Here is a 27,905-nt window from a genome sequence, read left to right as displayed (position 1 = left end):
ATGCGGCGCGGAGCGGGACCGGGAGCGGGGCCGGGGCGGCGATGGCTGCTGCTGGCGGCCCTGCTGGGGGCCCTGTGCGGCGCCGCGGCGGGGGGCGGCGGCCGGCGGCGGGCGGCCAGCCTGGGCGAGATGCTGCGGGAGGTGGAGGCGCTTATGGAAGACACGCAACACAAGCTGCGCAACGCGGTGCAGGAGGTGAGGGGGCGGCGGGCGGGTCCGAGGGGACCCCGCGGCGTGGGAGGCCCCTTCCCCCCTCACCCCGCCGGGCCGCGCCGCACCTGCGGGATTCCCGTCCGCGGCCGCCTCTCCGCGCCCCCTGCGCGGGGCCGGGCCGATGCGCGCGACAAAGAACGCCGGCGGCCGGCCCTGCCCGCGCCCCGCCGTCAGGAGCCGCTGCCCGCGGCGGCGACCTGCGCGCTTCTCGGCCGGCGGAGCGCGAAAATCCTTTCAGCGGGGTGTCCGCCGCCCGGAGCCCGCCCGGCGCTGCCGCCCTCCTCCGGCGGGCGGCGGGCGAGGTAGCGGCGCGGCCGCCTGCTGCGACAGAGGGTCTCTCCTCTGCTTGTGGCGCGGTTCCTCCTCGCTGGCCGCCTTTCCCGGGGTGGGGGTGTGTGTGTGTGGGTGCGTGGGTGCGTGGGTGTGGCGGCGCCGGGCGCTGCATTGGAAAGCGGAGGAGTGAAGAGAAGAGTTATTTTGTTGTCTTAGTGCAGCAGGAACTAAGATACAAGAGGTTATCCCAAACCAGGATTCAAAGGTGTGAGACAGTCCTGAAAACACGTGTGGAGAAGCGGCTTATTTTTGGTGTAATTCCATGTCTTGATCTCGAATTCCTCGCCCAGAGTCACACAGGACCTGTTTCAAAGCCTGAACTGAGCCTGGACCCTGAGCCGTTGCCTCCTGTCACTATCGAAAGACCTTGCTCCTGCATTCCCCTTACTTCTGCGCTTTTTTCTCCTTCGCATTAAGAATCTTCCTCCCAAGTTCTCTTTTCCTCTCATTCAAAAAGACATAGTCCGAAAAAACCTTTTACTGACAACCCACTGGGGAAACAGACCTTTGTTTGCTATAATTAGGTGATTTCTGAACTTTTACTGTCACCTGGGCAGTTGCTGAAATCTACCTCTGTCATCCACTTCATTTAGACTGCAAACCCATTGAGACAAACCATTTTTTTAAAGTATTCTTTACAATGCCAAAAATATGCTTAGTTAGAAATAAGGATGTAGTCAAAATTTCTGCCTGTTTCACTCTTCCTGTAGTCAGTTCTGGATTGAAGAATGGTCTGTATACGGCACAAAACATGGATTGTCTGAGCTGCATCTTAGCAGATAAATTCTTTACACTTAAAAAGGTTTGCAGCTGTCGTTTAAAATAAGCAGACACACCAGAAAGAGAAATTTTGTCTTGGGAAAAATTCTGTTGTTCAGCCTGGCTGAACTTGTGGCCTCCTAGCTCTGTTACAGCAGTTGCAAATAATGAAGTGACACAAATTCAGAGTTTGTGTTGTTTGCAAGACTCATGCCCTTTTGCTGAGCTTACTCTGTTTTGTGATTCAGAGAGGACTCCTCTTCTGTGTTGAGTCCTCATCTGGCAAACAAAGACAAGTGGGAACTGAAATAGAGAATGAAATTCTGGATGTGTGCACCCTGCTCTGTAAGACCTCTTCTGTTGACTTCAAGGGGCTTTGGCTATGTCTCTCTGTCCTGCCAGAATATTTTCTCTTCTTTGTCAGATGGGAAAGTCTGTCTGAAGTGTTTAGTGGTTTTCTGGGAAAAATAGAAAGCTGGGCTCTTGACCGGCATCAGCCTGTGCAGATAGGATATTGTCACTAGTCTTCGCACGCTTTTTCCTCACAGGGACTGACTTTGGCTTAAACAGTCCAGAGCTGAAGGGTTTAGCTCTCCACTGTTTTTCTAGTCCATTAGAAGAGCTGCTGTGATCACTGTCTGAAACAGCTGAGTAAGCGTTCGCATACAGGGGGATCTGTACTAGCAGCACCACATAATTAAACAGGGTGTTACAGAGGGCTGCACATGAAGAGTAGCTTGTTCTCTTTTGTTTAATCGTTGCTTTATTTAATTGTTGTTTTATGTAAATTTGGCAGATGGAAGCTGAAGAGGAAGGGGCAAAAAAACTGTCAGAAGTAAACTTTGAAAACTTACCTCCCAACTACCATAATGAGTCCAACACGGAAACCAGAATTGGTAATAAAACTGTTCAGACTCATCAAGAAATTGATAAGGTATGAGAAAACATATATGCAAGCTGCTGGTTCTTACACAACCTTTTCTTCAAAAATAAAAACAATTTTGCATGTTTTGGGGAGAAATAACATAATTTGGAGCATAAACTTTCCTGATGATAATTACTTTGGGGCGTTATTGTATCTTATTTGCTTGCCTAATGACTGTGTAGGGGCATATGTCATAAAAGGTTAATGTGAAATAATAATTTATTTTGAAAAAAGTGCTTGCTAAAAATAGAACACAGGTACAGCTATTACATGGGTCATAAAAGAATGACCATCTCCTGCTCAGTTAGCTTCATTATAGTGACGTTTTAAATAGATAAGGAGATAGCCTTATCATCTACTTTTTTGCCCCCAGATTAGGATTTTATATGAGTGACAGCAAAATGGGAAAAAAAGGAGAGGGTGGGAGTGGGTTAATTATTGCAGAATGTAGGACTGAGAGTAGGAAAAGACTAATAAAAAATGTAATTTGATATTTTGTTCTTCTTTTGCCATATCAGGTTACAGATAACAAAACTGGATCAACAGTTTTTTCTGAGACAGTTATTACATCTATAAATGATGGAGAAAACAAAAGAAATCATGTAAGTGAACACATTTTTTCCTTTAGAAAATTAAGGAAATACTTCGGGTTCATCATTCAGAAGAAGGTGATATAGTTCACCTACAGAAATTTCTGAATGCTTTAGAACACTCAAAAGCATTATGGGTAAGCAGTCAAAAATGGTTTTGGTTTTTAATTAATTTAATTTAGGAATATTATATTATGAATCGGAAGCAGAGTTTCAACGTTGTGGTTAATGGAGGTTCTTGATCTGAATATTCAATTTGTCTGTCAAATGTAAATGTTGTACTCAAATAGCAAAGAAAGACAGTTACGCAGCCCTTTCCGGTGAGTGTGAATAAATCCTTAGTGTAACAGTGCTTCGTGTATGTCCTCTCGGTGCTTTTGGTTTTCATAAAAATATTGCTTTATAGACTTTTAACACTAGAAAATAAACCTACACTAAACACTAGAAAATAAAGAAAATAAAATTGTCTATCATGAGGAATCTGTGGAAAAATACATGGCTCTGTTTGCTTTTCAGCCTAACCTAGTGATGGATAACTGGTTGTGAAATGTCACTTTGGGGAGAGGGAAAGAGGTGGGGCAATAAATCCCCCTCCCCCCTGGAAATACAGTTGTTTAAGGATTCTCAAAGAAGTTTAAAAGATCAAGAATATTCCTTATCCGAGTCTTGCAAACACAGGCACATTTGCTACACATCAGTAGTCCCATGAGAAATTCAGCATGTACCACTACTTGGAGCAACTGTTAGGTTTTCTTCAGTTATAGTCTTACCAAAATGGAATTTTTTTAATACTCTTACTAAGACAGGACTTGCCAGTGTTAATAGCTGATAGCTGGCTTCATCTCACTCATAGTTTGTGGTTTAATTTAGTTTAGCATGTGCTGGCTTTTTATAGAGTAACTTTCTTCCAGTTCTTTCACAGAAGTAGCTCTTTCACTATTTTATAAAACATTAAAAAAAAGAAAAAAATTATGGTGGTAGTTCCTATTTTTAGTGGACATAAAACCTGAAATTAGTGCATCTTTTCTGCTATTATCCTCTAACTAAGTTTTCCCTCTTTCAACTCATATTTTTGTACTGCTATTAAAGTTTGAGAATGGCAAGTAGCAAAATAAAGTTGCTTCTGTATGCTATACTTCTCTTTTTTTACTATTTTGCAAAGCTTGTAGATTAAGTGGTAAGTCAAAGTACAAAATAAATTGCAACTATTCTAAGCTACAGCTTGGTTTTATACACAGTGTTAAAATATTCCACAATGTTTTTAATAATGAGATATGTGTAATGAAGGCAATCCAAATGTTTTTTTCGAGCAAATATGGTCATCATCTTCAAACCCAATGTACAAAGGCAAACTTTTCAACCTTCTTAGCACTGGGACACAACACTGGTATTGTTTCACAATGTATTTGGCTTACTTGTGGTGTCTAATCATTCTTCACAGCTGTAAAAAATATTTCTAAGTTAGCTTTCTCCGACGATCCTACAAAGTTCCTTATAAGCTTCATATGTCAAGTGACATAATCTGCATTTTCCTTATGGGAAGGTTGCCTCACTTATGAATACTCCAGAACCGATACCATTATTAGTCTTACAGCTAAAGAATTTGAGGGCTGAATACAAGTTTTTGTCAAACTTCGTGGTGGCAGTCTTTATTCAGTTAGGAAGTAAGCATAATCAGAACCGATCACATTAACTCCTAATCGTTTAAATCTTGGGGTCATCAACATCCTTACTGCAGCAGCTGCTGAAACAAAACTACATTTGTTAATGTTTATTTCCCCTCTCACACTCATTTTGAACTTTGAGCATGCCCATGGTACAAACACCTTATTTAGAGGTTGCCAAGTAGAGAAAAACCTAAATGGGAAAAGCAACCAACAGATGTATTTGGTTGTTACTTAAGGAGAGCAGGCAAACATGCATATATTAATTTGACTGAGAGACACCTAACAGAAGTAAATCTGAAAATACTTGAAAACTTTAAATATTAAGGAGGAATATGAATTACTTAGGTGAAGAACTATTGTAGGAGTAATGGCATGAGATTGAGAATTGGAAAATGTGGCTTACAGCAAGAAAAACGAGCTGCCAAGGGGAGATCTACCAAGGGGAAGAAAAATTTTGTCCAAATTAAAAAGCACTATTGCTTAGATCTGTAAACTTAAGACAAAAGTATTGGGAAAATGAGTTGCAGAAAACCTTGCACTGGCCCCTTAGGTCATTTTTATATACATAAATTTTCATACTTGAAGTGTCGTGTGACATTGTGGGATGTCCCGGTCACTTTTCCAGGCTTCACAGACCACTGGATGGTAGAAGAGTAATTCTGCTTTTTGCTGCTTATTTTAAATGTTAGCGACAAAGCAACACGTGTGTAGATTTTCTATTCTCCAGGCAGTTAAAAATGGAAACCTTTTGAAATCTGGAGATTATCTTAGTGGATCTCTAACTACAGCCACTATATGCTGTTCTGTAATACACATCCTTAATACCCATCAGTGATTCATCCTGCTGTGTAGTATAACGCAACAAGAGGTTTGTATAATTGTAGCTATAAGTATTGACAGTCATTTGAAAAGGGTGATACTGACATTTTGGTCTGTGGATGGAGAATTTGGTAGCAGAGGCTGTAGGGAGCCAGCCATTGGGAACAGGACCTCTGTTCTCATGTTACTCCCATAGCCTTCAGATTGGTGCCTCTTTAGAACAGCACTTTTGTTTTTATTTTCAATCTGCCAAGTAAAAGAAATGGGCACATGCTATCACACAAGCTCAACTTTTATCCTTGTAGGGAAACTGAATGCTGAAAACTAAAGCTTTTTCATAGGTTCAGTTTATAGGCTTAGCTTATGAAAGTTAATGATTCCCACAGCTCCTGCACTTTAGGTACAAAATTGGGTGGTAAATAGAAGAATTCATCAAACACCTCAGCAAACCACCTGCTCTGAAACGTAAACTCTATTTAATTTATTACTGCAGTAATTCATAATAGCTGGAACCTTTATAGCCCTCAGTTCACGTTTATTCTCTGAGCTGAGTTAAAAGCCACTGAAATCACTGAAAGTTTTTTCCATTTTTGGGCTTTGAGACCTGATGCAAAAACCTCACAGGTAGATAAAGATTTGTCTTGCGATGGGTCTATGTTGCAGTAATAAATCCACATACTGGCTGGAATGAAATTCGGCACTGGAGAAGCAGCTTCATGGAAAATAGGTTGTGTCTGCTTTTTAAATCACAGCGCCTGTGCTACCCCTATGTCCTCCTGCAAATACAAATATATATAGTACAAATACAGATATATATAGTACTTACAAATATATACGAGTATATACACGTACGTATAGTGCAGATACACTATTACAGGAACATAAGGCATAATCTTCTCCATACACACACACTTTTCCCTCCCACACAGTATTTCTTCTTGGCTTTGCATCACAAAAGTATTCTCTTTAGACTGCGTTCTTTGTTACTGAATGACTCGCTTGACCGTATTTTGATGTCCAGAAGACTATCAGTATTTTAAGTCTCCAGAAGAGGAACTGGGCTGCTTGCCATTTCTGGCAATGCAATCCAGTTCTTCAGAGGTGCTGCATTATTTGGAGGCGCCATTTACATTCCCAGACTAACATTCACTTTCTCAGATATCAGTGAGGACTGACAGTCACCAGCATAGATGTCAGGCTTTGATCCAACAGTCTTGTGTCTTTAAAGAGGTCAAATACAGGCAAGAGGCGGCTGGATGTGCATGTTTTTATGCCTGTGCAGGGTTTTACATCCACTTGCTCCTGGATTTAAGGCTCAAATATTCTATAATTTACTTCTCTGGGGAGCATTAGTTAGCTTGCAAATTAATCGAGTAATTCCAGTAGTAAGCTCAAGTATAGAACACAGATAAAGTAACAGCACTCTTTGTTACCATATGAAAATCAAAATGTGTTCTGGATTGTTGACTAGTCCTATTTCAATTGTGATACATTAGCCTACCAATGAAAAGCAAACATGAAAAATAAAAGGAAACAAAATTGGTACTGGTAAGATTTGCTGCACAAAGATTAGTTGCATTTCTTCTCGGTTGCATTCAGAGTAGTATTTTATGTAAGCTCTCTCTTCTAATTCAAAGCTAGTGTACCTAAGATTTTTTTTCTTGTCTGGATTAATTTGATATATAAAAATAGCAACAGCTTCTCTTTAGCAAGTTTTGGTTGGTTTTTTTTTCAAACTTTAATAGAAGTACCTCTGTTTTTTTTCAATTCTCTTTCTTGAAAGATTTTTAAAGATGCTTATATCTAGGGAGGGTGCACCAGGGAACTGGAAGAGTATCATGCGTTTCTCATTTGGCTTTGGCACTATAAAAAAAATTCCTTTCTTTTACCTGGGTCTTGAGGACATGACTGCATCTTCTCATTAGTTACACAGTACAGGTCAAAGTTTCTTTGTGGGGGAGTAAGGAGAGATGCATCCAGTGTGATTCTGTGCAAGGTGCTTGCTCTTTCTCTGCAAAGGTGGGTGTGTGCCTGTATGCACACATGTACTTGGTACCCACCTTCTGCAAATACAGCAGCTGGTTAGTAGGTGCTGAAGAGAAAAGGAGCTTTGAAAATTGAGAAGGAAGCATTGATGGAATGGAAATTGCAATTTTTCTATCAGCAGCACTGCAGGAGAGCTGCTTATGGCAGAAATTTGAACATGCAGCATCTTGGTGTTGACTTCTGCTCCCTTTGGCATGCTGGTGTCTCAGGAAAGACACTTGGCATCCCAGTCCTACATTTGGGTCTAATTTTTTAGTTTAATTTTTCACAGAACTTCTAGTCCTGGTGACTTGCACTCAACAACCTTAAACTATCAATAGACACACTAAGTGCATTCCGGGGTTGAAATCCTGGTCTTTGTCTAGCCAATTGCTTACAATGGCAATTAGTTAAAAAAGTGAATGATAGTTTCATTAGCCTTTTGTAAGCAGAATACCTGCATGCTTTGCACTCTTCTTTGTCACATTCAGTTGATACTTTTTAAGTAGTACATCTCAAGTGTTCGCAAGTCATAGCTTACATTTTAAGACAAAATGCCTCTTGTAGGCTAAGTACCCATCCAGTCCCAATCCACCTAAATTCCTGCAGGAAAACTAATATGCTTTTTTTTAATCTTACAGTACATGAAAAGCTATTGCTTTTCACTAGCAAAACTACCCTCAGTTATTTCAGTCTCTTGCACAAGCAAGGCAGTGTGATGTGTGTTTCGCCCTTCTGATGTTTTAAGTTTGCTAACCTGTCCGATGCTAGCAATCTGCTAGCCTGCACTCAACTCCACTGGAAAAGATACGAAGTAGCCATGCAAACTGAAGCTAAGTGTTGAGCTTTTTGATCCCAGTTAGTAAAAGAGCATTCTGATAGTGATCCTGAGAGGCCTGAATACTTGTGTCTTATTTTGAAACAAGGAAATCCATCCCTGGCTTGTTTTAGAGAGCCAGGGCTCTTCAGCCAGGCAGGGTTCAGACATTCTGAATATTTTACTGAAACCCCCCTTTTTTTTCCTCTTCTTTTCAGTTTCAGTCCTGGCAATGTAGAATATGAAGCTGAGGGGAACGTACAAATAGCACTTGAGGACAAGTAGCTTGTGTTTTTAGAGTAGAAAATGATGTGGAGAAGGGTGCAAAGGGAAAGAGGATGTGGCCAAAGATGAGAAAAACTTTGCAATTAATATTTTGAATGGCTCTTATTAGTCTGGAATACATTTAGGTTTTGAATCTTGTTGTAGAGCAAGGGACATAACCTTCTATGAAAGGTATGATGGAGTGTGTACCTACCCCTGAGTGTTCATATCTAACTCCATAAGCAGCAAATGCTTCTTAGTGATGCAGAAGCTATTAAGAGATTTAATTTAGCTCATGGATGATAGGATGGCCTTATTGTCAGTCACAGTGTATTTCTAAGACCAAAGTTTTTCCTGGTCATCTGATGTTCGCTGGACTATAGCCAAAAAAATCTGAATGTTAGCCTCAATGAACAGAAAGACCTGACATAAGGAGTTTGAAAAACATGTGTTGCCTCTGATCCTGCATGAAGAAAACTCTCCGAGGAAGAAGGTGGGAAATCTCTGTAATTGCCAGCTGGTGTGTGTGTCATACAGCTCAGTGTCCACATCTTTATTTACTGAACTTAGTCCATTCTGAGTTGGCTTGTTTTCTCAGAGAGAATGCTGTGTAGAAAGTTATGGATCCACACAGAGAATCAGGAATGGACAGTGTGCATAAACATAAAATGATTTTGTAATACTATAGTGCTGCAATGGCCATGATGTGGGGAAAAGTGAGACTGCAGTTTCCATGGACTCAGATATCATGCTTGGTGACCCTGAACAAACAAGCAGGTGTAAACAGCTGCTAGACCTTATCAGAGTGACGAGAAGCAAGGTGCCTTTTGCTGAGAGGTGAGGCAAACCAGGCAGGTGTTTCAGCTGAAAACACAACAACCAAAGGTCAATGAACACAGATCATTATCACATTTTTTTTGTCTTAAACAGTGGCTTGGATTTACAGGCAAAGAACTGATGCAATAGCAAAAATTAAAGGTATGAAATCCTGCTCTTGTTTGTATCAGCGGGAGTCTGAAGTAATTCAGATAACTTTAGTAAATTTACTTTGCTAGTAATGAAAAAAAAATTAAAAGAATGACTAGGATATCTTTCATGTTTCCTATTGGTCTAGCTTAGTGTAAGTTTTTTTTTTTAATCAAATTAGGCAAACAAAACAGTGTAGTACTAATTGATATTCTGAAAGTACCATTCTTCACTAGTAATTCAGGTCTATGCCTGTGTTCAGAATTATTTTAAAATTTGCCAGATCCTCATGTGCTATAATGTGGTATTTCTATTCCAGTTAAACTCCAAAGAAAAAGAATATTTTTATGCAAAATGAAGTTGGCTGAAGAACTGCCTCACCATTTTTATCTATCTATCTGGACTGTTACCCTTTGAGTAGCTAAATATTGAAGGCAGAAAGATTTTCTTGGAATAAATTTCTCCTCTCCAAAAATAAGCTATTCCTGTAACACAGTCACAGTGCCTAGAACTGATTCATGTTCTAGGTGATTGTGTTAGTAAAAACACAACAGTAAACCAGTAAGTCTATCTCCAGAAGGCTACAAAACAGACTTTCTCTCAGAGAGTCAGTGCCCACCCACTGCTTCATCAATGTCCATCTGAGAGCCATGCACCACTTCTAAAGCTTACAGCATTCTTGTTAGTTGTGGAAATAAATTCTGTAGCTTTTCATCTGTGGGGAGATATGCATCATGTTCAGTTATCTGCTTCTTCCTTGTTTGCATATTGGTTGGTACAGCTTCTGCAAACAAGCCGTGGTAAGGGAGTAATATAAATCAAGGAGCGGTTGTTTACCTTTTCCCTGGTTTTAGTTCAGTCTTCTCACACATAACATGCTGAATTTAGGGAACCAAGGCTGTCCAGATGTCTTTTACAGATCATGTCCAAGTTGTAGGGAGATATAAAAACAAATCACCATGAATGCTTTTACTTTCTGCCTCTATTAGATCTACCTATTTATCCTAAGAGAAAGTAAATGGTTTTTTATCTTCTCTGTAAGGTAACAGATACAGTCAGGAGAGTGAATCTTATATGCGGGCTGGTGACAATTCTGTGATCTACTGACATATGTTAAGAGACTGTCTTCAGTCTATGGACTGTCTTCAGACAGCAGTGAAAGTTCATCAGCAATGTTTCCTCTGGTCAGACCCATGTGGCAAAATTAATCACATGATAGGAAAAGCTTTAAGGCAAAAGAGAATTTTTTTCCACTGGTTTTGGTTACATGGTTTAATCCATTGGCTCCAGCAGGTACTTATTTGAGATTTTAGCTGAAACCATGCTATCTAATTAAGCAGTAAGCTTTAGCTGGTAGGGTAACAACATGTAGCAAAGGCTTTAGGAAACACAGGCTATGGTACTGGATGTAAAGCATAAATGTTTTGTCTTTTTATTTTTTATTTACGTCTGTTATAACCTTAGAATGATTGAGGTACAAAGGATACAGATGAATGAACTAAACCTGCAGCTGGTTTACATCTGTGTTGTCATATGTAAGATGGCAGAATGGTACCAATTCTCCATGGCTGGGAGGTTGGTCCAGTAACACATAGTTCCATATATGATGAGCCTAAGTCTTCTCTAGCATTTTCATGGACCGTAGGAAGGGTAGATTCATCAAAATCAGTAGAATTATACTGGTTTTACACCAGTGAGTAGGAGGAGATCTGTGATTGCTTGGCCTTCTGTGCAGTTGTTTACAGTCAGGAAGATGTGTGAGTTGCTACTAATCCAGCTTGGCGGTGTTTGGTATTACGATTTACTAAGGTAAACCATGGAAATTGAAGAAAAGTGGTGAATTGAACTCTGTTTGTGTTTAGTTCTGTTTCATCAAAGATTTGATAAACGTGAGAAAAAAAGCACTGTAGAATAGCGGCTTCAAATGTATTCCCTTGAGAAATGCATTTCTGTGTCAGGTAGGTAAGTCTCACTTTGTCCTTCCTCCATCTGATTCAAAAACAGCATTTTGGCATCCTTTGCGGCGAGTGTCTGCCTGACCTTTTGAGGGACTGAGTCACTTTGATAGTTAGCACTGAGGAATACCACACCACTGAATGCAGTAGCTGTCAAATTGTGGTTGTTCACCACTGCAGTTTATAGAGAGAACCTCCCTCCAGCTTTTCTACCTGTCCTGATTCTTACCTTAATAACAAGTCCACTTCTCCCTTCCAATTAGTAATATAATATAGCATAATTGGTAAAAAGATATACAGGGTGGGGTAGGAGTTTTGGATTTGTTTACTTGTTATTCTGTCTGGAAATGACTCAGCCTGTTCTGTGAATTTACATCACACGAGGAATCCCTCAGACTTGTTCCCTTAGAAAGTCCACTCATCCCAGGGGGAGGAAGAAGCATCTTATGGCATGTAGAGAGGCTGACATCATGGTGTCAGGCAAAGGGGAACCTTAGTGGTCTTCCTGTGTCTAAGATATTTCATAGCCATCAGCAAGGGAAAGTTTTGGTCCCCTGGTAGGTGTTTGTCTTGGACTTCATACATGGTAAAAATCTGTAATACATTCACATTCTTATGTCCTTTTTGGAAAGACATAAAGAGTATGCTGAAGACCCTTTTTCATTTCTTCTTCATTGGAGTTTGTTTAGAAAATGGAATGAATATTCATGAATAGTCATCATCTTGTGTTGTTGATATCCTCTGGACACATGGTTTCAGACAGAGAATTAAATTAAGGAAAAAAAAAAGGCTCTATCGTAATCCCAACAAATGCCCCAAAGAGGAGGTCTGGAAGAAGCCTCAAAAAGTCAGCACCTGCCACCCGGATGCCTACTCCATCCTTAGGCAGACGTTCACCTCGTGTTCTCAAAATCCTCAGGTGCTGGAGATGATTTATTCCAATGCTTTTCTATGCTCACTCTACAGTCTCTGTTGCTGTAATTTAAACCCCTTCTTCTTCCATCTACAACTCATGGAAAATAAATTATTCTCTTTCCTCTCCAGTAACAGCAGTCTCCCACACTGTCGGCTCTGCTGTAGGCAAAATCCATTGTAGATGAATTCTTACCCATGTATTTCTGTTCTAGTATTATTATCTTTGGCTGACACCTTAAACACTGTAAATAAGTCTGTTGAAACTGTAAGCTACCAAAAAAAAGTGTATTATATAAGAACAAAGCACATAAGATTCACGGTTTGAAATAAGTTCTGTGAGGGATTGGGCACAGGTTGGCATCTTACTCTCAGTGTGCTACTCTTAATTCAGTGATTAAGATTAGCGAGGAGCTATTAAGTACAGAAATGTTGTTTTCAACTGTTTTTGCACAGCTGTTTCACATCCTTGCTGTGTACAACTACTCTGGGTTGTTTTGCTTTTGTAAATTTTCAAAATTTACATAGTTTGGTAGTGAATCATGGAAACTTTGTCGCTGCCAATTGTAGAAAGAAGAGACGCCTGCATTAAAATTCAGCCCCCGGGCACACCATTACATGAAAGCTGTCTCTTTATATGATTACTGACTACTTAGAAATAATGGCACTTCAGAGCTTTGGAGCACAGTTTTACAGTGTTTCCGTAACTGTTGTTGTGTCTCAAGACATTTAGAATAAAAACCAAGATCTTTTAGACCACAATGTTTTAGACACCTCTTCTGGTTATCAAAGACCAAAGAATTCTTGTTCTCCAATTAATAGATCCACAGGTAGATGCATTTCTCTATTAAGACAATTAATTGCAAAATCATTAGGAAAACTTTGTTTATAAACATGCATTAGTATTTTGACCTCATTTGATAATCTCATACTATGTGAAAAAGCCTTTCTTAACATGGAGCACATGGCTATTGGTTTTGGATCTGAGATTGCCCAACTACAGAATATTCCTTCTCTGTGTAATTATGGATAAAGAAGATTATCGAGTCTCTGTGTATTTAAAAAACATGGACTGAGTGTATAGCATAGCACCAAGTTTCCAGAAGGCCTAAGGGAAGATTTTGTTGTCAGAATTTCTACCATCCTGCTCTGCCTATGGTACGCCTGTCAAACAGGAGAAAAGAAGAGAAATTTCATGTTATAACCTGTCCTGCCTGCTCTAGAGCGAATGTGTGGGATGAGATGAGACTTCTGCTATTGCAGACAGCCACTGCAGTATGTAGCCCTATATATATATATGCTGTATACATATATTTATATGTATATATACATATACACAGACCTTTGCTCCTTTCTTAGCTGGATAGCTCTTAGTTTCCAGACTAAGTTAATTACCTGTCAGATTATAATTTGTGGATTTTTTTCTACCAAATTTGAACAGTTCTGGTGTGCCTCCTCTGATACCATTGCAGAACAGATTGAAACAAGTACTTTGCACTGTGTTTCCTACTCAGGAGCCTTTGCAGAGGCTGTAGTCTTGCCAGGATCGGATTATTATATTGCTTCCTGAGAAAAAGAGGGGGTGAGGGAAGAAAATAAAGTGACTGCTTCTGCAGAGTGACCTGCCATGAAATTATTACATGACATACAGAGATTTTGACCATGCGTGAATAGAACATGATCTGATAGAGCATCTAGGCATCATTTTTCTCATTATCCTGAGGCATTTGCCTGGAATCTCTTATTTTTTGCTTTTGTTTGTGGTTTCTTCTTTCATTGAAGTCTCAGTTCCTTGAAGCTGTTGATAATATGACATTTTATTTATTTCTTTTTTTGACCTGGAACATTAACTGCCTAAGAGTCGGATCAGTGACAGGATTGCTGTATTTGTGGTGAGAATAAGCAGATGGTGTAGCAAGGGCTGGACTTCTTACAGTAGCGGTGGCGGGCAGTTTATTGGGTGACTATAACTTGCCCCAATTAATTCCCTAGGCTTTTTGACAGCATGGTAAGGCTAACAGCTATGTTGCTTTTGGTACCTAAAGCCAAGCTCAAGTGCCTTTGGGACATCTTCAGTAACGTCATGTAGACATATTTTGCATTCATTCATACTGCATCGTGTGGAGAGCCAAAAATGAAGTTTTTCCAATTAAACTGTTTGTTTTCTGGACAGGGGAAAAGGAAATGGATGAGATTAGTTCTATGGAGAAGTTCAAGACAAAACTAAGGGAGTCACTTGTATTTTCTTATTTATTAGTTTTGAGCTCAGAAGTCACATTCCTGTTGAACAGCCACACAAATAGCTGACTTTCCCACACAGCACTGGGATGTGACTAATACCGTAGTTTGCAACTCACATGTCTGCTCTTTTTAGTATGTCTTTTTTTAACAGTAGTCCTTATTTTTATGAGTGCTATGTACTTGGCAGGACAGCAGTAAGAGGTTTGCTCTGCTGGAAAGTATTACAGAGGTTTTGAGGTATTTCAAGGCAAATTAATTCATATCTCATTAAGGACGAATGCATTATGTGCCCTGTCTAGACAACTGAGAGATTAGGAACTGGAACGCTACTGCAATTCAAACTATGGTAGTAGTTTCCATAAAACAATATTCCATTCTATGTAATTCTGCCATTTTTCTAATACATGTAGTACATGTAGGATACATGCTTTTTTATGCTTTTTTTTTCCTTACTACTCAGCAGTTTTTGCCATGTGCTGCAGTAATGGAGACCAGCCCCACATGAAATGACTTGTAGAAATTAAAACAAAACCTAGAAGGCGATATGTAAACACAGAAGTAAATATTAGCTCTTAGAAGTGCTAATTGCTAATAAATGTCACTTTCGATGTGGTTTCACTAGAGAGAAAAAAAAAAAAAACAACTTTGAAAAGTTGTATGTAAAGTCATCAATACCGCCTTCCTCCGCTTGCTTGAGTTCTAAGCTGAAGTGTAAAGAGCCCACAAGGAAAGGAAAGGAAAGCTCACTCCGGACGGTCATTTGCCTGTCCCTGACAAATATTGCCTGAAGATATGACTAGTGAAGAGAGGGTTTTGTTTAAAGTTATGTTTGAAGAAGGACTTTTTGAGAATGTGGGAAGTAGGGTGAGTGTGAGTGGGGAGAGGGAATAGACAAATCAAATGTCAATTTTGAATTTAAAATCAATTATTCCATTTTGAAAGTCAGTCAGCATCAGAATAGACTTGAACGTATTTTTTAGTCTACACTTAGGGTGTTAATTAGGAATTAAGGGGAAAAAGAGCAAAGCAAAATGAGCATGATTTCAGTACATACTATATCACCAGCAATCCAGAGTATTAAAAGTATTACCATAGTGAGGTACAGAAACCAGATGAATGCTGCAAACAAAAGTGGGTTTCTGTGTGAAATTACATTAACTCTGGCCTTGTAGTTCTGCTTTCATAACTTGAACAGAGAAATTCTTTGCTTCTCCCTCTTTCTCCTTAGTGTGTTATATGGGCAGAGGATAATGTGGTCCACACCACAGTTGGCTATGCTCCACCAGACAAGTACAGTCTGCCAGAAGAGTCCACAGTGCCTTCTAGGTCAAAGAAGCTGACCATAGCTCCATGCTGTTGGGTGGAGTGTGAAGACTGTGGTATCACAATGAAAGAAAACTTTTTTCTTCTGTGCTTTTCCATGTATATGTAAACATTCAGCCAGAAGGAAAGTACTCTTGTCAAAACCTGTTACACCAGTTCTGACCTGTACACTCCTGCGCCATCTCGCAGTCAGGCATCTGTTTCACTTTTCTGGTAGTTGTGATACTACCATACTTCGCTATCACTAACATCAGTCGGTCACTTTTTAATTTTTTTTATTCTCAAGTGTGGAGACTAACCATTCTTTAGGAAAGCAAACAATAGCTTGGCATAATCTGCCAAAGACAAGAAAACTGAAGTTTCTTTCAGCAGCAGTTGTTTTAGGGTCTTAAAATACAGGGAAACTTTTACATGAGTTTCAGTGTTTTGTTGATTTTTTTTTTTCCCCCCTGTTGGTTTTGGAACAGATCCTAACCACCAAATTGCTTTCAGGTGTTGCAGGATATTCACTGCAGAGTACAATATTATAATAAGAGCCCACAGGATGCTGAGTATGTACTTACAGGTACATAGCATGTTCTTCTCCATCCTGGCTTCTGCTGTTTATGGGTCCTAGTATACCCATTAATAAACAGGCAATCCTGCTTTCACTCTGCATTATTCTTTCACGCTTCTCACACAGCATATTCCTTTGCTGCTACATTAAATTAATGGGTATAACATCATATGCCATTATAGGTGCAGCTAATTCTGTCTTCAAGCTATCTGCTCAACTTGTATGCTCCGCTGCATGTCAGAAGCTGGTACCCGCTCTCCTCAGTTTACACAGTTGCTCCTGCGAAGACAAAATATTCTGAGAAATAACTTAGTTTGCAGAATTCCAGAAAAAAATGGATTGTTCAGAATCTAATGCAGCTGAAGAAGATGTTTAGGTTTGCTCCTTGTCCAGTAACCGTTGTGTCTCAAGGTAGCCTGATTAGAAAAGGTCTGTAGCCTGATTAAATAAATAAAAACAAAAAAAAAAAGAGAAAAAAGAGATAAATGGTTACATATTTGCATGTGTAAGCATTACTGAGTTCTGCATTGAATATAGATTATAATACCTGGCTGAAGGAAGTTGGAGTGTGGCACAAAATTTCACAGAAAGCATATGAAAGCAAGCTTTTTCCATGCCAGGAGAGAAAACCGTGAAGGGATTTTTTTTCTCAACTGAAAACCTTCATAAAACTGGAAGTCTGAGCTGGTGGGACACAATTCAGTAAGAGGGGAAAAAGAAGTTTTTTGGCAGGGAACTCATTAGTGCAGGAGAAAGCAGTGACTGGAGAATTGCAGCTTTGGTGTTAGGTGGTTTTAGAGCTAGAGTGAGTTATTCCATGAGCTTAAATACGATTATGGCAAGATTTCTCCTCTGTGGAGAGGGACAATTGGAAAAACTGACTACACCGAGACCTGGCTGTTTGCCTGAAAGTGGATGGAACAGGAATGAAACAGTATAGTTCATTCTGAGTATAGTTTATACAGAGGGATTCATAAAAGAAGCTGACAAAGCTACAGACAGAAGATTGGCCAGAAAGAGTGTGGCTGCTGAAAAGAAGTGGCTAACTGCTAACTTGGAACCACAAAACCTCAAACATGCTGTATAACATTTGGATTTGGACCCACCTGATTATGTAGCAACACAAAAGCAAACAAGCAGAGCACACACTGTACTGGAATAATGACGCTGCAAAAACATTATGATAATATACAGCAGCCTCGATTCGGTGATACTAATGTCTCAAAATAGCTGAAATGGCTGTTTCTTTGTTATAAACATATAACCTGAATGTCACATCATTGACTTGAGAAGAATCAGGCCCCAGATGTGTTTGGCTTCTGTTCTATGTTCTGGGTAATCAAACTGAAAACATCTCAGATGGCCAGAATGGGTAATTTAGATGAGGCATTGCTCTTCATGCAGAGCAGCCTTGTCTCCCACAGGGCAAGAAGCTTCCATAAGGTTTAATCTGGAGAAGATCTGAAGGCAGTATAGCTGTTTCACAATGTAGTTTTTTCCTCTTTCAGTGATTATAGTAATTTCAGAGCTTCACTCAAGCTTCTTGCTGAGCTAATTTTCAGCCCAGCTGAAATGCAAAACCCAGCTGGGATGGGGTGGAAGAAGTCAGCAGTTCGGGGAGAAGTGATCTGAAAAAGTAGAAACTGAAAATTAAAAGCGTAGTGGAAACTTTCAATAAAGGTTGCGCAGATGACAGTTGATCTGCTCCAGCACGTGAGATTAACATCTGCCAAAGAGCGGTCAAGTAGTTTCTTCAGAGAATTCAGGGATTTTTGTATAACTCCTTTTTCTGTCTTTTTTTTTTTTAATTGACTAATAGCAAAAAGATAGCATCAACTTTATGATGATACAAACCAGTGATGGAGTACAAGCGACACAGAACGGTGCTATGAGTTATTCTTCTGTTTCCAGCCTGGAGAAAACACATTTTAGAGAACAGGGTTCATCGCATGATTTTTAAGAGGCAACCATTAGGTGGGAAGAAGAAACACCCCCTCCCCGTGAACCAGGCACTTCAGGGGTACACAAACAGGCACACTTACTCGCTCTGTTATCCTCACTGCCATACCTGCAGAGTTGTGTTCTGGGAAGGATTTCTGACCGGTTTGTAACGTTCACCCTGTGCAGCGCAAACGGAAGGTGAGCCATCCCTACCACAGTGCTTGTGGGACCTCTGGGTGAAGAAACTTTAGTCTGAGTCTGTGATTCAGATGGGAACTCAGGTGTCCTCACGTGAACAGTTTTGTTAAGGCCATGAAATGATTCCAGGTTTGAAAAGCTAAATGTGCTCAAGCATCCTGCTAGCTTGAGGCCTACTCTAGTGTCTCAGCTGGGTAGCAAAGGCTGATGCATGAGGGAACCGTCGGGCTTTTTTTTCCCTAGGATGTATGTGGCTCTTCAGTACTTGTCAATCTTAAATTAGTGTTCAAACCTGTCTGCTGAATACTTGCGTGCAGCAAACAAGGCAGAGAAATATTGAGTTTGTTACGTGCATTTCAAAAGCATGTGATGGGGAAATCACGTTCTTCGACAGGCTAGAGTCTTACTAAATCTAAATTAGCTCCATTGACAGCAGGGAGATGCCAGAGGAATGATGTCAGCTGAGAATCTGCTCCTGCATATTTTGCAATATTCAAATTAAATTAAAGTAAGGATTTAAAATTTACACATGTAGGTATTTAGACATTTGCAGCTGTGAGCTTGCAGGTGATGGGCTATGGTGATAGGTACATGAGAGGCATGCTATTAACCAAGAAAAGGAGATCAAATGGTGTATGACATCTACTGCTTCCCAGAAGTACTGGGTGTAAGGTAGTGCTGCTGTTACCATGAAGTCCCAGGAACATATAACGTTACCAGTCCTGTGGAAAGAAGCGCTGTGTTTTTAAACGTAGAAACCTTTGCTGACAAAAATGCTCAGGCACTGCAAAGATTGCCCGAGAAGAATTTGTCTGCCCCTTGCAAAGGGGAGCAGAGGAGCAGTTAAAAGGCAAAGGAAACACATTTCGCTTCTCCCTTAGGGCTACCCTTGCTGGCTTAGGGAAGCTAACCATGCTGCGGAGTTTCTGAGGTCAGAACTAGTCTGGCTGGGGAAGAGGAGGGAAGACAGCATAAAGCTGCTTGGCCTGCGATCAAGAAAGCTGTTGCAGAATGGTCTCCCACAGAGCATAAAGATACTCTTGGCTGCTGCCGCTGCTGTAGTGTGGCCTCTTTCCTTTGGTCTTGCCCCCCATCTGAAAAAACAGCCAACAACTAATGAATCACAATTGTACTCTAATACAAGTAGAATAGATGTAATACAAATGTCTTCAGCCCCGCCCCCCAAAGAAGAAAAAACAAACCAAAAAGCCTGCAGAACAGGATAATTTCTTTTCTTGAGGTTGCTGGTATTAATATTTATAAAAGAAGTGAAGCCAGCTAAGGCTTCGAGGCCACAATATTTTAGGTATGCCAGGGAGATAGCATTGTTCTCTTACAGAACTGAGGTTGTATGAAGAACTGAAGCAAGCTTCTTTTCTTGGTTCCCAAATAAGAAATATAATCAATCAAGACGTTCTGGTGTTTCAAGAAGAGTTATGGATTTCTGTCGCACAGTCGCAAATTATTTTATCCTTTTCTTCAGGAGTGTATCATTGACGAAGACTGTGAAACAGGGAAATACTGCCAATTCTCCACCTTTGAATACAAGTGTCAGCCCTGTAAAACACAGCATACAGTAAGTACCGAATGAGATGTGATTTTATGTGGTCTTTAGAAACTCAATATGTAAGTTATTGTTGCTAATGTCAGCAAGCCAAAATTGATAGAAAACAAGATGCAAAGCTTTCTGCATGAGGTTCAAAAATGGATGTGTAGAGTGTTTTGGGTTGGTTTTTTTCCCTGCCTGTTAACACAACTAAGTTTTAAGGTTTCTGTTCTCATATACCTTAAAACCTGCCCTCCGCTCCTCCCGACTCAAGCTTGACTTGTTAGGTGGCCTAAGGACAGCGCAAACTAACACACTGTAGGTTGCCAGAGGAATGGGCAGAGGAATGCTGCGCCAGCGCCGAAGGCTCAGCTGACAGCTGGTCATTTCCAGCTCCTGACTCACAAGGAGAATCGCAGCAGCCTGCGCTCGTGCCTTCATGGACAACTTGTACAATGCTGTAGTGCAATTGTTACTGTAAATGATCCTCTTACGTGGATCATTTACATTCTTTGAATCTGTGAACCTCAGGAAACATAAATTCCTGTCTTTTGAGCTAAAAGATAAATGTTCTTGGTAGTAGCTATGGTTAGATTGTCTTCTGCAGGTGACAGATCCCCGAGAAGTTCAGGCTTTTTCTGTGGTGAAAAGCCAGTTTAAGAGCAGTCTGTCGAAAATGGCCTTTTATCTGACTGTCCCTTTTCATCTAAGTTCTGCTGACGGCCTCTTGTGAAACAAATTCATTCCTCAAAGCATTTGCAGACAGTTAAGTCTACAAGCAAGCAAACCTTGCTGTAAAGTCATGGTATCAATAGGATTATTATAATCTAAAACCAACAGGCTGTTCCTGAAATGATTTAAATCCTTACTTACCTCGATAACTTCAGGGAGCTCTATTGACTTCAGTGGACTGAACACTTGCTTAAACACAAGTCCTGAATATATGCTCAAGTGTCATTAAGAAAGCTTATTCTTCATATTTTAGAAAATGTTAAACTGATAATTTTTCACGTTAACATGGAATAATTAAAAATCAAGATGATAATGACCTAACACGCCCCTGCCCCTTTTCTTTGCAGTCTTCAGTAGAACATTGGTAGGATAAAGCAAGTAAAAATTGGGTCCTAGCTACGACTCCTGTTGTAAAGTGAGCTCAGACTGAAGATGTTGGGATCAATTTCCTGACCTAGAACCCCCACAATTAAAAAGAAAAATATTCTGTAATTAGCAGGTCTTAATAGTGTTAGCGTAGTCCTGCTTCTTGCCCTGTGTTAAGCACTGCCTGGGGGATCCACTGGAAAAGAAATTCTGATTTTGTATGGCTGCCCAGACAGGGCTTTACACAGACAGAAGAAAGCTGTTAAAACACTGACCTACTAGGAATCTTTAAGAGGTTAATCAAACTACCTAAAAAAAGAAACAAAGTGACACACCGCTTTTATTAGGTTGATTTATTAGGTGTGTATAGTTGAAACACTGGAACAACTGTCATAGAAAGCTGTCTTTACCTGGAGATTTGCATTTCTGATTTTCAAAGAAAAATTTTTTTCAGAAGTTCTTGGTTACAAATGAGGTCTGGTTCTTATTACAACTAAAAATTGGATTTTAGTAAGATTTTTTTGCATTGCTCTTTGAAAGCAATCCTTCTGAGCAAATTGTAAATTCCCGACTGCATTTAACAATGGAAAAAATCAGTAATATTTTCCATTGATAATGTTTCTTTTATTAATTTTTGTTTTCCTTGATTGCAAAAGGCTGTCCTGAAATCCATGTTACACTGTAGGATGTCTGGCTGCTGATCACTTTTCGTGTAAATACTAAAATAAGAATTTAGGTTTTGTAAGATTGGAAGTATAATAGTATAGGAAGAATGCTGTTACTCTGCTGCGGAGGCTCCTGTCTGGCAAATAGTTCTGTGTACGCTTGAAGTCGAGAACCTAAGCAGTTCTGTTTAAACAGTGGGAATATGACATGCATATATTTAAAGCACACCCACACAGTTGTCTCAGGACCAGGGTCTAATTCTATGTTTTGCTGTCTGTTGATATATGCAATTAGTGCTAGAGCAACGGTTTTGTCATGCGCTTTTTCCCTTTGCAAGCATTGCTCACGGGATGTTGAATGCTGTGGAGACCAGCTTTGCGTTTGGGGCGAGTGCAGGAAATCCACTTCAAAAGGAGAGAACGGCACCATTTGTGAGAACCAACATGACTGCAACCCTGGAATGTGCTGTGCTTTTCAGAAAGGTACAGAGGTTTTGCTTTTTATCCTACTCATTTTATAATACAAGAGTGTTAACATTTAGCTCTTTTGCCCAGGTGAAGTAGTTACATCTCTACAGAATCAATAGGTCATTCTCCCTTGGCCTGTGTGGCGCATCATGTTAACTTCATTATAAAATTTTAATAGAATTAGGAGTGAGAAACAGCCTGATGGGGTGCACAATGGTGAAAGAAAAGCCTATTGCACGCTAGAGATGAGAACAGCACAAGAAGCACAAAGATCTACTCTTTCTAAAGGAGAGTCTCAGTCATTTGAAAGCAGCAGAGCTGTGTGTTAAATTTTTACCCAATAGCGCAAAAATAAGAGAATTAAAAATGTACAAAATAAATTAATGAGATTACCGAAAGTGGCTTTTCTTTCATATCAGCAAGCAGGCCATCAGAATCAGACCACAGATACATTTCATACTCTTTATATGAGCCTTCCAGGGCACCACGCTATGCAATACTGACCGGACAGCCGAGACACATAGCGGAATGATGTTCCAGGTTACATGGTCAGTCCACATGGGAATGTGAAACTTGATTTACAGACGGAAGGAGAGGAGGAGAAGATATCAGGCCTGAAATCAGTCCTAAATCCTGCCTGGTCAGGCCCCAGCTTCTGCTGTATTATACCCACTAGTTCCTCACTGCTTTTCTCAGACTTCACCTTAATTTTGTAGTGACAGGATACAATTCCAACCATCTTTCTACACCAGGTCGGTACTTCTCTTGCTATGAGCAAGAGTTGACCTTGTACCTTCACTGATAGTTGGGCTGCCTGTCCCGCCTTCAGCCTGCTGGTGGATCGGGTGACTAGGGCATTTCAGGAAAACAAAGGAGAAAGCTCAAACACCATTGAAAGGCAATTGGGTCTGCTCAGCTTTTCCTTGTTAATTTTGAGCATTACATGGTGGACCTTCGATGTTAAGTAAGTTTGATTTCAGCAAGTTTTGGTTAGAACAGTTTTCTTCTCTCCTTCGTCACATTTCTACCTAAAACATTTACAGGTTTGCCAAGCTCTATCAGAGATTTCTTTGTACTCCGATTCTGAAATGAGACAGAAAGAGTACTTTTAATAAACGCCCATTACTTTCGCCATGCAGGACTTTGAATCTCTGCTCACACTGCAGAGATGAGTAAATCAGTAATTTACATCCCGTGGTGTTTGTAGCACTAGGCTAGTCTCCTGTGAGGGTAACGCCGCTTCTGTAGTCCTGATTTCCTGTGGGATCCAAACAAGCTGTGTCTTCATTATGATTATTTCAGCTGCATAAGACGTTCACACTAATGTAAGTTAGTGCTTGGCTTGAAATGGAATTTAGTACAAACCTGTAACTCAGGAAGGAACAATACAATAGATAAGAATATTGACGGAATGCTATTATTAAAACTTTAAACAGAGCTATTGATTAATAGCAATGGATTTTTATTCTCTACGTTGTCTGCTTTAGCAGTGCTTTAGGGTTTTTCAGGTTAGGCCTAACCAAGGCCTTTCTTCGTCACTAGACTATTGCAAAAGGTTGTCCTAATAAAGACTGGACTGTCTTTACCTGTATATTTTTTATATAAAACTGCAGTAAACTGGAGCATTCACTGCTTAAGATACAATCTGGTTTGGAATTAGGAACTAAGAAGTCATGTACATGAAAGCATATGTGTATGTCTGTGTATACACACACAGATATATATTTCGACAAGCCTGTTTTAAAAACTTAAATTCTGAATTCTTCATGTTTTATTCTGCCATACCACAACAAATGAGGTGAATGAAGACAAGAGGAGGAAGGGAGGTTTGATAGGAATATCTGGAAGAGCTGAATTCAAGACTGACACTATAAATTGCCAGCATCAGGAAACCCAAGTGGCATATCCTTCTAAACAACTTCTTACACAGGCTGAAGTTCACCCCGTGCAGAAACAAGGGTGCCAAGCCCCAAATGCCATCAGACAGCTTTGCATATTGTAGAATTACTATAACAAATTAAATGGCTGAGGAGTAGTTCTTGTAACCTCGTTCGTTAGTCTCTAAACAATTGCTCTGTATTTGTAACCCCTGCAAAGAAATAGAAGAAATAGGAAAAATAAGTGTTCTAAAATATAGAGATATTTCTTTAAACCATTAATGCTATGCATTGAAAAGGATTCACTGTCATATTAGTTTTCTTGGTTTTAGAACAGTCTTTCAAATCTCCAAGGGATGGAGTTGTGCAGTACTGCTGTATTGACAGTAGTCTCTTTGTGAAGAAGCAGGAGTTGATCTTGCTCGTTAAGCATAAACATCAAGCATCTTACTCCCACCTAGTGGAAGGAACATTAAGTTATGGCTCCCTAATACATAAGGGGACTTAAAAAGAGCTCAAGTCTGTCTTCTTATATCTCGCATGTAGACTTAAAGATTCGGTCATCTCAGTTTAGCAGACAGTTAACGACTTCTCATAAAATTAATTTACTCTGGCACACAGAACTGCTGTTTCCTGTGTGCACGCCCTTGCCTGAAGAAGGTGAACCCTGCCATGATCCTTCCAACAGACTTCTCAACCTGATCACCTGGGAACTGGAACCCGATGGAGTACTTGAGCGATGCCCATGTGCCAGCGGCTTGATCTGCCAGCCTCAGAGGTAAAGATCAAAACTGGGCAAGCAAGCTGCTTGAAATTTTTGAGGGGTCTCTTTCTGTGGTAAACAGATGCACAACTTGCAGATCGTTCCACACTAGAAAGTGTTTTGACAGCTTTTCTCATCAGTAGTATTGAAACTTTCTCAAACTTACTGCTTTGTCTCACACAGATGTGCCTAATTGAGTTTGACAACCCCTTAATCCTGTGTGAATTAAGTTTGTGTATCAGGCTGGTCCTGCTTTTTAATCAATCCGAGTGCTAACAGCTGCCGAGATGTATCATTGCAATTTAATTCTCTACATTCAGCTCTTATCCACCAACTTTTGTGTTAAATTGGGCTTCTGTTAGACGTTTTGCTTGCTTTCATACCTAAGACAAAGACATTTTAATACATGTAGCAAGTATAAATAGGCATGTTCCTGTACTATTGATCGGCTTTACAAAGAGTCACTTGTATTGCGGGGGGGGGGGGGGGGAGGGGAGGGGGAGATATCTTTGCTTGCACTTTCCTTCAGTTTCAAACTAACCTGAGAAGCCGGTTTCCGTACAGCTGACTTAAGGTCTGCTGTTCAGACTTGAAACACTTCACACTGTGCAGACTTCTTCAGTATTGAGTTTCATGGAATAGGAAGGAGGCTGACTCCATATTTTCAGCTAGAAACTAAAACTTTTAATATGTCATGCCTTTAATCATTCTTTAAAAGGACAGTTATTTGCATTATCAGCAATTTCATTGGGAGAAAGTGAGATCATTTCAGTTTTGCACTAAAAGTGTTTTTAGAAAACCTATATGTTATCTGTGAAATAAACTCTCCCAAGTTTGTTCCTACACTACCATTCTCATTATATTAACTTTCAACAAAACAGCATAGTTGTGATAGAGATGTAGATTAAGATTTCTCTCTTCTTCTGGGTCCAACTGTTTCTACATTTTTTTTCATGCATGAAAAGTAATTGGATAGCATTTTGTTTCACAAATGTGATCTAAGGAAGCAAGCAGAGTTGATCCTGTCCTTTCAGCACCAAAATTTTAGTTAATGTGCAAGCACCGTTAACCTCAGGGAAGGTAAGTCAGCAAATGTCCTGTCTAGTAAGAGGGAAAACATTTCAGATGAGGATATAGAAACACAGAAATGAATTAGGGTGTGAACAGAACTTACTTGTCCAGCTATAGTCACAGGAATTACTTATTGGTTTAGGGTTATCACAAATAGAGTAATACTGTGCATACCACCTGCCCATGACTTGCGCAGACAGTAAGATAAAGCTGCTTCTGTGTATTTACATAGTGAGCCCGAAGATTCAGATAACATTTTTTGTTCAAGGAAACAGCCCATCTCTGCTTGAAGTGCCCTTGGCTAAATATTACTAGTGAGCAATGAACGCCAAAACTATCAGACTGTATCCTAGAGAATGCAGGGATAGTCTGCCCACAAATGGGAGTCTTGGAACTCCTGGAAAGCAAAACATACAAGAATTCAGACCATACACAAAATAAGCTTCAGGAGCATCTTTAGTTCATTTACCCAGTGTTTCCAGTGGAAGAGGCTGCAGCTTTAAGCAGCTGTTGAGGGGTGCCTGGCACAAGCAGTGGCCCCCTTGCACCGTCACAAGGACCTGTAGCCCTGTCCTGTCCCATGCAGCGCAAAGAGACAGTGGATGCACTGTGACCAAGCTCTATTCCCCTGCCTCCCGTCAACAAATAGAAATCATTCTTGTTCCCTTTTAAAGATCCTACAACAACAGATGTGGGATGTTTGTTTGCCGGCAACTGAAGCCACTTTTCAAAACAAGGACAGCAGCAAATACAGCTGCTATCCTACTTAGAACCAAGTATATAATGCTTGCAGCTTTCTCAAGTCTACAGCTTGATAGCAAACGTTTTTTCTGCTTTCCTTTTAAGCTGGAGTACCGTGTTTCTTAACTTGGCATTATGACACGAAGAGAAGGACTAGTCACCATGATTGCTTGTAGGTAGAAGGGCCAGATTGTGCTGAGGTCCACTGCCATCTTGTGTCCCAGTATCAAACATTCTTTGCTGTTAGGATCTTTGTTCTAGCTCCGTATGTGGAAATCTCATCTTTAACTCTCCAGCTGTCCAGCATGTAAAAATCAGGTGTTTACGAAGCCAGCAACAGTAGATCTGACAGCATTATGCATTTAACATGCCTTCATATGGGGAGGGAATGAAGAATTTTATTAAGGAACTAGCAAAAGAATATGAAAAGATCTACTATATGACCAGATGTCTTTTTCCCCCACAGCCACAGCACTACATCTGTGTGCGAACTGTCCGCCAACGAAACCAGGAATAAGAAAAAAGAAGATCCCTTAATCATGGATGAGATGCCATTTCTCAGCTTGATACCCAGCGATATTCTTTCCGATTATGAAGAAAGCAGCGTCATTCAGGAAGTGCGTAAAGAATTAGAAAGTCTGGAGGACCAAGCAGGTTTCAAGCCCGAGCCTGACTCAGCTCAAGACCTGTTTTTGGGAGATGAAATTTAAAGTCCAAACACCAGACAGTTTAGTTAGTTATTTCTAGAAATGTGTGTCTAGTGTCTCGCTTATATAAACCCTAAACACATACTGCTGGATAGAAGTGCAATAAACAAGGTCTTCAATGAGCATCCTTTTCTGTGCACCAAACCTGCATGTTCACATTGTTGTTGAATTCATTCAATCCTCGGACCAAACCTTCTGTCAAAGACAATGAGAAATATAGCAGTGTTTCTTCTGGATTAGTACTTTCCCCTTGTACATTAGAAGTAAACTTACCAGTACTTGTATCCATTAAAAAATACACATAAGCATAAATAATTTTAAGTTATTAGTGACTGTAGAAGTGACTTTTGAGTATGTATGTTTAGAATTGTTTCTCTTTCTAGGGTAAGGAAGATCTACTTTGGACTGTTTTAGTCATTGATTTTAAGCAATTTTTTATTTTTGCTTTAGAAACCATAATCAGTG

At 40.1% G+C, this 27,905-nt stretch overlaps 1 protein-coding gene across 1 annotated transcript; it reads left to right on the top strand.

Moving 5' to 3' along the window:
- DKK3 (dickkopf WNT signaling pathway inhibitor 3) lies at positions 1–27,708 on the top strand (the record flags this gene model as incomplete). The annotated part of the gene is made up of 7 exons (XM_082318558.1): positions 1–195; positions 2,102–2,239; positions 2,749–2,832; positions 19,988–20,080; positions 22,152–22,296; positions 24,780–24,936; positions 27,200–27,708. 7 exons carry the CDS (start codon positions 1–3, stop codon positions 27,441–27,443), a joined length of 1,056 nt encoding a protein of 351 aa, XP_082174684.1. The 3' UTR covers positions 27,444–27,708.
- Between the last annotated feature and the right edge of the window lie 197 nt (positions 27,709–27,905).

This window comes from Platalea leucorodia, assembly GCF_965183815.1.
Source record: "Platalea leucorodia genome assembly, chromosome: 7".
NCBI lineage: Eukaryota > Metazoa > Chordata > Aves > Pelecaniformes > Threskiornithidae > Platalea > Platalea leucorodia.
This window is presented reverse-complemented; position numbering and strand designations above follow the sequence as displayed.